General features: G+C 35.7%; 1 protein-coding gene across 1 annotated transcript in view; it reads left to right on the top strand.

Annotated features, from left to right (window-relative positions):
• The window catches only part of LOC144978563 (26S proteasome non-ATPase regulatory subunit 2-like), a 53,548-nt gene extending 40,491 nt beyond the window's left edge, over positions 1-13,057 (top strand). The window contains exons 5-18 of the mRNA XM_078924788.1: positions 1,118-1,276; positions 1,490-1,634; positions 4,413-4,473; positions 4,800-4,949; positions 5,091-5,197; positions 5,928-6,055; positions 6,669-6,756; positions 7,303-7,465; positions 8,449-8,727; positions 9,086-9,337; positions 9,666-9,887; positions 10,532-10,650; positions 11,182-11,296; positions 12,532-13,057. Coding sequence (XP_078780914.1) covers positions 1,118-1,276; positions 1,490-1,634; positions 4,413-4,473; positions 4,800-4,949; positions 5,091-5,197; positions 5,928-6,055; positions 6,669-6,756; positions 7,303-7,465; positions 8,449-8,727; positions 9,086-9,337; positions 9,666-9,887; positions 10,532-10,650; positions 11,182-11,296; positions 12,532-12,605 — 2,062 coding nt within the window. The 3' untranslated portion in view covers positions 12,606-13,057. The remainder of the gene's footprint in view (positions 1-1,117; positions 1,277-1,489; positions 1,635-4,412; positions 4,474-4,799; positions 4,950-5,090; positions 5,198-5,927; positions 6,056-6,668; positions 6,757-7,302; positions 7,466-8,448; positions 8,728-9,085; positions 9,338-9,665; positions 9,888-10,531; positions 10,651-11,181; positions 11,297-12,531) is intronic.
• The last annotated feature ends 1,227 nt before the right edge of the window (positions 13,058-14,284 follow it).

The raw sequence follows: 14,284 nt of genomic DNA, 5'->3' as shown, positions 1-14,284 counted from the left end.
TTTTCCTTTCTGGTACAGACTTCTTACATTCCATGTTGCTGTTCGTAATGTTTGGTGGTGCACAGTAGCTGGATGACGGTCGAGAGTCACCTGTTCACCTGCATGACTATCTCTACCGGACGAGGCTGTAATCGAGTTGCTCGAAAAACATCCATTGACGTCGTTGACTAGATTCGCTTGGACGGACATCATGACGATCTTGGGATGATACGTCAGTGGTTTCCCGTTGCCTTCTGACGGATTTTTATCTGGTTTACTCCATAGCCTTTTGACCTCCCGGTCATAACCCACAAGGCAGTGGGAGCATTTGGCAGGTTTTAAGGCGCCTCCCATTCACCTTGATAGTCCCTTCATAGAGTATATGAGGCATTTTGTATGTGTAGCTGTGCTGCCAGACTACCCAACCTCACTCTCCACGACTATCGCCAGTTGGTCCGCGGCTTTACAGCTAACCTATAGATCAGGATCTGTAGGCCGTTCCACGATCCGCCACCTGTGGACGCGCTGGGTTGGGGATGGTCGCCCCAGCTGTTCCCAGATCATATTATCATTTTACTTATTGATTGATTGTATTAGATTTCATACATTCCATACAAAAGCCTGTGTCAGATGCTGGGCTCCTGAAGCATGTCGCAATTTTATCACAGATAAATATTCAATTCCTCTTCATCACTCAAGATGATCCTCTCACTCTCCGTTTTGATGTCCTCGTAACTCAATTTTTTAGTGACACGATGTCCTAGTTATGCAGTCATTTGGTCTACTTATATTTTAGCTGAAATAGATATCATTCTTAAATTCTTTTTGAATAATTTTTTTTTTTAAGTTTTCTTGTCAAAAATGCAAAATGCTGTGTCAAGTGATTAAAGTGATTGGTATAAGTGTAAGACAAATATATGATCTGATGAGCATAGTTAAGACAATTAACCTGGTTCTGGCACATGATCGCAATCACATGAATCTAAAAATTTCTATTATTTATTTGTTTTATTTGCCGTTGTTGCTTGTTTTTTGTTTTTGAAATTTTACTTATAATTTTTCATAGATCAGACTCCTTAACTGTTGAATCACATTGACTATCAACACTCTACTTAGTTTTCTGTTTCCGCTATTTCAGTTGTGTACCTTATGTTCCTGACCCGGAAAACACAGTCCTCCTGAAATGTGCTATGGAGTTGTACAGGAAGTTCAAGCAGTATCCACAAGCTCTTAGATGGGCAATGGCATTGAATGATGTATCACTTATTGAAGAAATTTTCACAGAATGCCCAGATCAGTAAGAACCTATGAAATGTTAATCTGGATATAACAGTAACATTTTATGACCCTAAACTTTATTTAATTATTTCTTTTTTAAGTGAATTCATTTCATTTGCCTTGCCAAGGAGGCCGGTAGACTTTTCAGTCAATTTTTAACATTAGAAAACTAAAACAATCTATGGTGGATGATTTGCATTTTTTATTTATGTTGTTTTGTTTTCCTCTTTAGGCTTATGAAGAAACAGCTTGCTTATATGTTGGGGAGACAACAGATTCCTTTAGAGCTTTCAGAATCCATGGATGATTGGGAGGATTTAAGAGAAATTATTGCCAATGGACAACTTAATCAGCATTTTCTTACTCTGGCCAGAGAGGTTTGTGATGTTTTCATTGTTTAAATACCTTGAAAGATAGACCTGCATGTGTGCCGACAATCACAGTCGTTGCGATCTCCCTGATCACTTATTTTTTATTGCTAAAATAATCTGATTACAAGTGACATCAAATGTTGACGATCCTCCACTAGACCGGCGGCAAGCAGTCAAGCGCCGCCAATCGGGCGTCGGACTGTTGACAATATTGTTGGCACTTTCAAGCCCTCGTTAAGCTCGTTCAGCTTACATCTGGTAACTTCGCTAGTCTTTGATTTGACTGCAACTCTTCGCTGTCAGAAAAACGAGTAGTGTGTCGATATAATCAAGCATGCACAGTTCGTTAACTTTCATTTTCATACTTTAGGTATTCTATTCAAGTATCTTTTGTTTGTTCAATTGAATGCAGCTACATTTCAATTTTATTCGCTCTCTCAAATTTCTGGATTTGTTGTATATTTTAATCTATTACTTTTTTACACTGTTTGCCTGAACAATTCTTTGACCGTTCGTCAGCTCTGAAGTCAGTTGAGAATGGTGTTCGAAATTAATTCAAACGGACGTGGTTGGAATCTGGAAGAGAAAGACTGCAAGAATGGTTTTCTTTCGGAATATGTGAGGAAGCTAGCACAGCCTGGTGTGGCATTTTGTATTTTTTGCCAATGGGTTCAAGTCTAATGATTGGGGTGGTTATTGCTCTTTTGATCAATTATTCGAGTTTAAAAACTACTATGGGGGTCCCGATTACGGTGGCACAGGAACATCATTCATAAAGAGGCATTCTCTAAGTGAGTCGCACAAGAGAAAAAAAAGAAAACAACTCAGTTGTTGTCGGCTGTTTTCCCTGCTGAGACAGAGACTCGTCCTCCTTCCAATCTTCACAAGTCTTCTTAGCTCACTTAACCCTAGCCCTAGCTGATTCCAGTCTGTAGCCAGGTGCCGATTAGCCATTGGAGAAGTAAAGCACGAGTTTGGGTTAAAATGGTATCATTTTAAAGAGCAGAGATCTAGCTTTCTTTTATTATGATAGAAATCCATGTTGTCACATTATGTCAGAAATTATAATTTGATAAAAATTACGTCAGTTTAAAACTTTTGAACTTTTTTAGAAACTTGAGATGGCAAAAAAAAAAGAAAAGAATATGCATCTAGGTCATTCCTTTATCTATATCTATGTCAAATTGATATTCTGACAATTTCATTGTGTTTGAGATATTGATAGATGTCTTTAAACTTCTTCGTCCTCATCATGTTTTATTAAAGATTGAAGGCAGCGCAGTATGTTTAATTTTGGCCACCAGTGACCAACCCTCTTTTCTTTATGCTAAAGTCCTGTTTCAACCTAGATCTAAAAGTAAGGTATCTTGTTAAATGGTTTTTAAAGGCCTATCTGTCTATGTAAAAAATAATTATTAATTTTATTTTTTTTTTTAATTATTAATTTACCGCTCTACCTCCATTCTGTCCCTTCTCCCTAGAAATTTTTATACTATTTAACATTTTAATATAAATATATTCGGTAGGTCAATCCAAAATAAAATGTATATATATATACATTTTATTTTGGATTGACCTCACTACCATGTAAATATTAAAGTTAAATATAGTGGTATCATGCACTTCGTTGGGGTGCATGTTTCCCCGGGCATGGGGAAGAGGAATCTACAGATTTTTTGTTTGTTCCCTGTGACAGTTTTGCAATTTGTTCAGGATCAGTTTCTCATTGGTAATGAGGACATTGATATGAAGATATACTTAGGCATGTGCCATAGCATCTTGCTATTTCTGAAAGTTCAAAATTCTGCAACTAATGTCGTTTGTACGTTATTTTTTTTTAATGGTTGTTGGGTTTATGCTAGAGTCATTGGCAATGAATAGACTTTTTATAGGTTCACTTATCATAGGTAAGAGGCTTAATTATTTGTCTTTAAATAATTTTGATTTTCAGATATTTAGAAGACATGATAGGTTTTGCATGGTTGCCAATATTCAGTATATTTACGGAATTCAGTATGTTAAAAAAAACCTCAGTATACTTTCTAATCCTGTTGAACGGAAAACAGTAACTACCTACTTACTAAATGTCTCCTTACTTGTATTCAACGCTCAGAAGTGGTCAATGGATGTGCTGACATAACAGTTAAGTAAAATTTTGCCTCTTGAATTGGCAACCCTGATATTGGTAGATTACTGATGAGAAAGCAGTTAATTGTCGTTAAAGTAATAGAATTTACTCCTAGATCGTTAAACAGGTTTTCTTATCTCTTATGCTTGTCATGGCATTGGATTTACATACATTCAGTACTATTTTTAGGTTGGGTGGTTACTGCTTCAGTTCATGTGAGCCTTATTATGCAAAATTAGGTTGAGAAGGCCAATCCTAAAATAAATCATTTTTCAGATCTCTTATTTTATTTTTGTTTGTGAATCGCTGTAGATTAGAATAGTAAAATTGTGGATATTGCGCTATATAAAAGCGCAAGAAAAAAAAGAATTAATAAATGTCTTAATGAAGGTTTTGCAAGTTTTCAATAATAAAATAGTGCTCGTGCATTATTACTGGTTTCTGGAGATTGCCTACTTATCAGCCTTATATCATGCCTCTCTAAGACAACTGAATGCAGATTATTTATTTTTTTAAAAATATATACTTGTTTTAGTTGTCACCTATTTTGTTCTGTTCCTCTTGGTTTTCAGTTATGTAAAATACACGTATGGCATTGCCATTTATGATATACAATTCCAATTTATAATATTAATTTGTATATATATTCTTGATAGTTGGAAATCATGGATCCCAAAGTTCCAGAGGACATTTACAAGACTCATCTTGAGCCAAACAGTAAGTTGGTCGTCCTCATAGTCATATGGGTTATGGTTGTATTATCACTTGGAGGGTGGGGGGAATATTTGTCAACTTATAACACAGTTCCATTGATATTCTGACAATTTCATTGTGTTTGAGATATTGATAGATGTCTTTAAACTTCTTCGTCCTCATCATGTTTTATTTTCCTCTTTTTTTTTTTTTTTTACCAACCCCAGGTGCTGGCATGCTTATTTTTGTTTTTATTTCATATTTGATAGGTTTGAACTGAAGCTAATTTGAAAAGAATTATAGCCAGTCATTGTTGTCATTATTAATTATCATCATTATGTCTTTTATAGGAAACACCATAGGGTCCACCAATTTGGATTCAGCTCGCCAAAATCTTGCATCTTCATTTGTGAATGGTTTGGTGAATGCTGCATTTGGTACAGATAAGTTGATAACAGCTGAGGATGGGCACAAGTGGCTTCACAAAAACAAAGAGCACGGTATGAGATACTATAAAATACATTTTTTCTTCTTATTTCCTATTTGTAGAAAATTCTTTATTTTTATTTTTTACATACAATTACGCTTTTACTACGTTTGGCATGACTTTGAAACCTTTGTGTTTGTTTTATTGGAATCAGGGATGCTGAGTGCAACAGCTTCCATGGGATTGATCCTTCTGTGGGATGTGGATGGAGGCTTGACACAAATTGACAAGTTCTTGTATTCTTCTGAAGATCAAATTCAGGTGAGACGTCTCTGTTATACTTGGAAAGTCATTTTTTTTTTCTTGTTCTAAGTGGCATTGCTGGTTCCAGATAGATTCTGTGGACCCATGCATGCAACCTGATAAGCCGCATAATAATACAATAGATAAAATGGAACATAAGTATCATCGAAGACATGGTTTAGAATGGCTGTTGTGTTCAGGTAAAATGCAATAAGTTTTTTAATTCTAAACATTCAAAATTGAAAAGTTTAGTGCAGCAAATTTGACTTATAAGTGATGTGTTTGCTACAGTAAATCATTTTTCGGGAGAGCATGGCTTATCAGGTTTATGCACGGGACCATAGAATTACTTTTTCTAATTATTCTTAAATCTGTTATTAATATTGTGATTACCACAGAAAAACAAAATAGAATATTTTATGACTTAACTGAAAAATGTAGTTGTTGTTCAGTTGTATGTAGGATCTTTTATTGTTTGAAAAGTTACATTGAAACTGAATGTGTATATAAATAGCTACTTACATAATGATCAATATTGATATTAATACAATCTTTACCTGCTTATTAGTGGTCTTGTTACCGTTAATACCATTATTACAGCCATTGTTGTTATTATTATTATTTTTATTATTATTATTATCATCATAATTAAACAGCTTTAGAAGCTACTTTATTAATCATCTAGGATGTGATGTTATTTAATCAGTTTCAGTTAAATCTAAAATTTGTATTTCCTAATGGTTTTCAGGGAGGTGCTTTGCTTGCCTGTGGTATCGTCAACTCTGGTGTAAGAAATGAGTGTGATCCAGCCCTTGCCTTGCTCTGTGATCATGTCATGCACAATAATATCTATATGAGGATCGGGGCTATTTGTGGGTGAGTCATTTTTTTTGTTGTTTTAACTTTATTATTGGTTTTAAAGACTTGGTGTAGGGTAAAGCAATTTTGTAATTATGAACCTTTGACAGACAGGCCTGCCATGGTTACCAGTAGATATGTATTTATGTCTGTGACAAAATACTACTTTTGTAGCAACTTGAAAAGATGTAGTTATTGAATAATTTGAACTGTGAACAATCTTGTTCATGTCGGTCTTTCTGATTTCAAATTGTCAAAATGATCCGGCTACTAGTGTCAGCACACACACACACAAAAAACCTCCAGAGAAAACAAGGTTAGTATGTGCCAAGTCAGTGGTTGTACGATTATGTTGTTCACGTGGTATGCGGTGGTCACTTAGTTTTACAATGAAAGAGAATTAATCAGACGATCTCGAATGCCAGATGCAAAAATCATCTTCGGGTCTTTGAAATAGGTTGAAATGGGGTTGATGATATTAAATTTGTAAAGGAGCTGATTGGCAGTCTTTTCTGTTGTACATTTATGTTTTTAAGGTTTCCATTGTCAAAAGCAATGATTGAAGACATTCCTTTCGTTCTTAATTGATGGGTTTCTTAAGCTTTTTATTACTCGTTTCTTTTCCCCTTAGCTTGGGCCTAGCATATGCTGGATCTAACCGTGAAGATGTTTTAAGTCTGATTTTACCTGTTCTGGGAGACGTGAAGGCCAACATGGAGGTTTGTTCAATTATTTATAAGCTTTTGTATGTTTTCGTTTTATTTTATTTTCTTCTGCATAATTGAAAGTTTTGGAACAATCTTTGATCTATTAAGTTTTTTTATACTTTTCAATCCAGTGTCACAAATAGGCCAATTTCCGTGGACAATTAAAAGTCCTGAACTGGGTTTGTTTGCTTTTTTTTTTAGTTAGATATTGTTGTAACAAATGTTATTATTTGAAATAATTCATCACTTTATACCTTTTCTTTGTGAAGTTCTTTCATGAAAATAGTTACATCCAGAATTAGCCAAATTCAAATTTCCTATCTTCAGTAGCAGATGAGATCGAGCTAATTACAAAAAGGATTTTTATTTTCCTGATTGGTGGATCTGTTTATTATTGAATTATAATACTTCTCTTTTCTCATAAACTTCTCTTTTCTCATAAACTTTTAGTTTGGTTGCATAGCAAAATGTCTTTGGGGTTGCAATTTATTTTCTCCATATAATATAGGACAAATTCAAGATTTTTAAATTTACACTTCCTTTTTTTTGTTCATTTAGGTTGTTGGTAACGCAGCATTGGCCTGTGGTATGATTGCTGTTGGTACGTGTAATGGAGAGGTGACATCTACAATTCTTCAAACCATGATGGAAAGATCTGAAGCAGAACTTAAAGAAACTTATTCTCGCTACCTAGCCCTTGGTTTGGCACTGGCTTATTTAGGTATATATTCCTGTCTTTTTTTTTTTTTTTTTTTTCATTTTGTCATAATTGTATTTTTTTATCTGAAGTGTGTGTCTCTCTCTCTCTCTCTCTCTCTCTCTCTCTCTCTCCTCTCTCTCTCTCTCTCTCTCTCTCTCTCTCTCTCTCTCTCTCTCTCTCTCTCTCTCTCTCTCTCCTCTCTCTCTCTCTCTCTCTCTCTCTCTCTCCTCTTCTCTCTCTCTCTCTCTCTCTCTCTCTCCTCTCCTCTCTCTCTCTCTCCTCTCTCTCTCTCTCCTCCTCTCCTCCCTTCTCTCTCTCTCTCCTCTTCTCTCTCTCCCCTCTCCCTCTCCTCTCTCTCTCTCCTCTCTTCTCTCTCTCTCTCTCTCTCTCTCTCCCCTCTCTCTCTCTCTCTCTCCTCTCTCTCTCTCTCTCTCTCTCTCTCTCTCTCTCTCTCTCTCTCTCTCTCTCTCCTCTCTCTCCTCTCTCTCTCTCTCCTCTCTCTCTCTCTCTCTCTCCTCTCTCTCTCTCTCTCTCTCTCTCCTCTCTCTCTCTCTCTCCTCTCTCTCTCTCTCTCTCTCTCTCCTCTCTCTCTCCTCTCTCTCTCTCTCTCTCTCTCTCTCTCTCTCTCCTCTCTCTCTCTCTCTCTCTCTCCTCTCTCTCTCTCTCTCTCTCTCCTCTCTCTCTCCTCTCTCTCTCTCTCTCTCTCCTCCTCCTCTTCTCTCCTCTCCTCTCTCCTCTCTCCTCTCCTCTCTCTCTCTCCTCTCTCTCTCTCATTTTTTGGGTTTTTTAATTTTTTATTTTGGATTTTTATTCAATTTATACATTCGTGGAAAAGGTTTTAGGCATTAGCAGAATGAATACTCTACACGGTTTAAGAAAAACTTATTTATGTTATGTTTGTGGGTTGTTTTTTTATTTATTTATTTTGGATTATATCTTGCTTATTTCACCGTCTATTTGTAAGACATTTTCTTGATTAAAGTCTCATTTCGATTTCACATTAGGAAAACAGGATGCTGTGGATGCTACCCTAATGGCTTTGGAGGTAGTAACTGAACCGCTCAAGTCAATGGCCACAATGCTGGTTGATGTATGTGCTTATGCTGGAACTGGTAATGTGCTCAAGATTCAACAGTTACTACATGTCTGCTCCGAGCATGATGAAACCTCAAAGGATGCTGACAACAATGAAAAGAAAGAAGATAAGAACAAGAAGAAGGATAAGGATGAGAAGAAAAAAGAGGAGGAGAAAGCTGCTGGTCCAAATTTATCTACACAACAGGGTAAATTTCTTTTTTTTTTTTTTAACATTCTCATTTGATTCTTGATATCAATGTCAATGTGCTAAAACATTTGTCGATATTTCTCCTATATTATTTTTTTAATCCTTCTATGTACTTCTTCTGTCCCTTGAAAGCCATTAATGGGAAATTGTTTTCCAGGTGTGAATATATCTTAAGAAGGTCATATGCTCTGAAAAATAAAGTCATGCAACACCTTTAAGATTCCTTTCTAGTATTCGGTATGCTTTACACAAGGTATATTGACCTTTTCAAATAAAACATTTTATTGGTTTTGTTACTCTTTAAATTGATAAATACTCGTGACCAAGTTTGGAATATCTTTTTTCTTCATTCTCAGGTGTGGCTGTTCTTGGCATTGGGCTTATAGCCATGGGAGAGGAAGTGGGTTGTGAGATGTCCTTTAGAGCTTTTGGTCATTTACTGAGGTATGGAGAGCTTCCCATCAAGCGAGCTGTCCCCTTAGCCTTGGCTCTCATCTCTGTGTCTAATCCCAAGTTGAACATCCTTGACACTCTGAGTAAATTCTCTCATGACAGTGACCCCGAGGTGGCACACAATGCCATCATTGCAATGGGTATTGTTGGAGCAGGTGAGTTTGGATGTAAAATATCATATTCAATGGAAAGTATATGTAGAACTCCGTCTGAAAATTTTCTTGACATTTGCCCTGATTTTAAATTTAGTTGACAATAGTAGTTTTCTTTTTCACAGTGATCATCTTCATATTTATAATGAATAATTTTATTTTATGGAGTTGGGATGGAATGATAATTAAAGTTTTATGAACATCATTACTAAGTTTGGAAATCCCATTAAGGATGTCTTCTTATAACTATTAAGTTGGTTGGTTATAAGAATTAAAGAGGATTGAGTTGATGTGTTGATGTTTCATTTGATTTTCTTGCCCTTTATTTCAGGAACTAACAATGCCCGCCTTGCTGCCATGTTACGTCAGCTTGCTGTATACCATGCCAAGGATCCCAACAACCTCTTCATGGTTCGACTAGCCCAGGGTTTGATGCATCTTGGGAAAGGGACGCTGACTTTATCCCCTTACCACAGTGATAGGGCCCTCATGTCTCCTGTAGCTGTTGCTGGTCTTTTGGCTGTCCTTGTCTCTTGTCTCGACGTAAAAACAAGTGAGGTTTTGAATATTATTAGTTGTAGTTTGAGAAGTAGGGATAGAATAAGTATCGATGACTTCTGTTGGGCTAGAATTAGTAGTATTAATATTCATCGTCCTATAGTTATAATAGGAGTGGCTTTTGTATTTTAAGAAGTCTCTTTTTTATTTATTTATAATTCATTGGATGAAGATATTTTTAAAACACCTATTAACTTCCTTGTTCAAGCATCTGATAGTTCAATCACCAAAGAGGCTGCTGCTGATGTCCAGTTCAGTCATGAGATTTTTCTCTGAGCCCTATATCCAGCTAGCTTGATCTGGTGGAAAATACTTTGTAATTTTAATACATCCTATCAAAAGGAGAGCATGCAATTATCTGTTTTAACACAAGAAATTGAGATTATTGACAGCTCCCAGGGCTTTATTGCTCTATTGGATTATATAAATCAGATTGTTTCCTCAGTTCTTCTAATTTATTATTTCTGGTGTAAAATTTCCAAAATCTCAGTTTTCTTAGCATTCTTCCATTTTGTTTAAGCATCGGTACGGAACTTACTGTATTTTAGAGGCTCTATTTTATGTTTGGGGTAGATGTTAAAACTCATGTTACTAATATTTCCACGTTGTCAAACATAATTTATGTTTTTCTGTCTCCAGTCATTTTAGGCAAATCTCATTACATGCTTTACAATTTGGTGTCAGCCATGCAACCAAGAATGCTGGTGACCTTTGATGAACAACTAAGACCACTTCCTACTACAGTCAGAGTTGGACAGGTAAATCATCAATTTCCCACTATTTCATACTTTGCCAAATTTGCCATAATAGTTAAAAAGGATTGTTTTAATCAATCTCTGAATATGTACTTACTTTCACATTTGTTTAAGACTATATGTAAAGCATTGTGTAATCTCTTTTCTATGTGTATATAATAATATAAAGTCATATGATGCAAAGAATTACAGAAATGGTCTAGCTTTTATACGTTTCGATTTTTATTTGCCAAAATGATCCAAAAGTTGAGCGACGTGCAACAACAAAAATTAAGCACAATAACTTGTTAAAGTGACCAAGAGAAAGCGTATACAAAGATAGTTTGCACTTTTTCAATACAAGTAGAAGCTATTTCTGCTATTCTGGTGTTGTCAGTCAGGCCCCTTGTCAGAACGACTTTTTGTCGCTGCATTTGGTATAAAAACACTTTTATTTATTCATCACCATTATTTGACAAATAATGAATTTGAAGAGATAAGAATAATCGTGGTTTAAAAACTGATTTTATAAAACTAGTATTGATAATTTTCCAGGCAGTCGATGTGGTTGGCCAAGCAGGAAAGCCCAAGACCATCACAGGGTTCCAGACACACACCACCCCTGTCTTGCTGGCCTATGGCGAGAGAGCAGAGTTAGCCACTGAGGAATGTATCCTTTCAAATCATTGCTGAAGTAACAAATTTACACTTTCATTTCAACTTACATTTTGAGATTTGAAATTTTTTTTTCCAATTGTGTTGTATTATAAGATTTTAATTAGATAGTAAATAGTTGCAACTGCATTTAGCCAGCAGATTACAAAATGTCACTCCTTCTAATCTTTACTATTTCTGATTCTGATATATGCGATACAGCAATTTTATTCAGACCAAATTTAAATATTTCAGACCCCCCCCCCCCCCCCCCCCCCCCAAAAATATCTGGCCAACAATCGCTGCCATCATCAGAGTGCAAGCACCACAATCGCATCATCATCACTCCCACCACCACTACAACCACGTCATTACCACTGCTACTAAAAACCCCACCACATCATAATCATCACTACCAATACTACTACAACCACAACCATCACATCATCATCACTACCAATGTTACTACAATCATCATCACTACAAATACTCCTACAACCACAACCGCCTCATCATCATCACAACCAATGCTACTACAACAAACACACATTCATCATTATTACCACCACCACTACTACACAACCATCACAACCACATCGTCTTTGTCTCCACTACAACCACCATCACTGCAACATCATCATGACCAATATTACTACAGCCGTCACCACCACATCTTAATTACTACTACTATGGTGGTAGGTAGTGGAAATGTGCTTGGCGTGGATGAGACCATGGGGAGGGAAAGTCATGACAGACAAAGGCCTTGGCCCCCAAACTCATATTCTCTAGTGTGCTATGTCAAAGGCACAAACCCACATGTTCACGTGTGTGTGTGTGTGGATATGTGCATCATGTGGCGACATGCTCGTGTATTTCAGTGAATCTTTTCACACACCACTCACTTGACTATGGTATAGCTGGTGTTGTTTCTTGATTGTGTCAAATGAATGTATTGTGCGATGAAGAGAATAAAAGATGGATGTGGGGGTGATTGAGAGACTCCCTGTCTATCCAAGTTCCAGTCATGCGGATCCATATTGATTAGTTTATCTTATCTGGACTCGCTCATGGGATGGGTTTTATCTTAAAACTTTTTTAATTACTGATTTAGAGCAGAATAATTGGGACCAGTCTCTGCATTTATTTTAAGTGAGAATTTATTGTCAAAATGGGATCACATCATTTTTTTTTTAAAATTAAGGTCAAAGCAGCGTGTATTGTTTACAGTATTCCTTAACTAGCACTTATTAGATGTACCTTTGACCCCAATTATGGAAGGATTTGTCATCCTGCGGAAAAATCCAGACTATGATGCGGAATCCTGAAGAGATAGATTGTCATCTACAGAATACAGTTACATTGTTATCTCATCTTATCTTTGTTTGATTTATATTTCCATCATTTTTTAAAACGTTTATTTATTTATTTTTTAAGTTGTTTTGTTTTTTCTAATACTGTTAGATTTTTATTTATTTTTTTCTTAATTTTATTTGTATGTTTGTAGCTGGTAATATTATGAGAGTGCCTCTATCAATTTGATTGTGTACAAAATAAAGATTGTATGGTATAAGTGAGCGAGTAAAAATGAGTGAGATTGAGGTTACGATAAAGAGAATGAGTGGGATGAGTTTTATGGATGGTCCATTGTATTGGCATACAGTAATTCAACTTCTTTCATATAAATTCAAGTTATATGAATGTAATATTTAGTTGGTATTTTTTAACACTGATTTGTCAACAACAACAAAAATTAAAATTGAAAAATGTCTTTTAACAATTGTTTGTTTTTTGTTTCTTTTTTTTTCGATTAGTATTATAAAATTTTTTTAAAACCAAAAGTTTTAGCTGCAATGATATTATTATAGTAAAATATAAGTATAAGCCTGCTACAGAGCTGTTATCATAGCCCACTCTTGCTGTCCCTATGATTCCCCTATTTTCTTTTGTTCCTTTTCATGTGACTTTCTGATATCCACTACATCTTATGATTTATGACCGGTCTCTAACTGGTATGAGTCGTGTTGGTGGATTCTTTTTTTTTTCATTTTTATTCATGAAAATGAAAGGGGGATTTCCTCTGCTAAGTTTTTAAAAGCCTGAACATTTTTCTCGTAAAGACCGTATTGTATTAAAATATATTTTGCAAAGCTCCCCTTCATCAAATGATGGGACCCTTAAGTCATAGAAAAGGATTCATATCCATCTAGTTGCCCCTTAACCATTGCCTTTAAACAACAATTGCTTTCATCTTTTAAGAAAATCAACTTACCTATGCTGACAAGGTCAGTCGGAAGATTTTAAAAAAACTCATTTTCCAGTTTTTGTCGGTAAAAGGCCATCCTTGAATGAAAGTGAATTTCAAGTTATCAGAAATATTTTGAGGAGGGGAGAGATCTCCAACTGGCTCTCTTGGAACCCTGATATCCTTGAAAATTAATTTTTTCACCTCCACAAAATTAATAATGTCTGAACAGTCCCAATTATCCCCCCCCCCCCCCCCCCCCCCCCCCCCCCCCCCACCCCCCAATAAAAAGAAGTGAGCTTATACTTTTAGATAGGGCAATAATCATCAAATGTGCCATAGCAAATAAAAATGATGCTGTGAGTGTGAGCGCCCAACTATTCATTTTATTCCAGAGTGCAGTTAGAGAAGGTGAGTAAAGCAAGGACTCCACTTTGCATTGTCTAGAGCGGAACTCGAACCAGGGACCTACATGTCCAAAATTTAGTGTCACACCTCAAAAGAAAAAAGAGACAGCAAAAAGTATATAAGTATATATTTTAAATAATGCATGATAATTTTATTGTACCTTTCCATCTTCATTTTATATGAATGACTAATGAAATGATTTTTAGAACTAAAATTGTCATAAATACAAAATATTAAAATGTGTCATAAATAACATAAAATTAAAATATTAAAATTATGTCTTTAAATTTTAATAAATGGCAACCTTCAGAATTTACCACAGGAAAAGTAATGAAACTGCTTTGGTAAAACAAC

The sequence above is a fragment of the Berghia stephanieae genome, chromosome 8 (assembly GCF_034508935.2).
Source record: "Berghia stephanieae isolate SIO BIC M18660-M18661 chromosome 8, UCSD_Bste_1.3, whole genome shotgun sequence".
NCBI lineage: Eukaryota > Metazoa > Mollusca > Gastropoda > Nudibranchia > Aeolidiidae > Berghia > Berghia stephanieae.
Note: the sequence above shows the minus strand (reverse complement) of the source record. Positions and strands in the feature narration are given on the sequence as shown.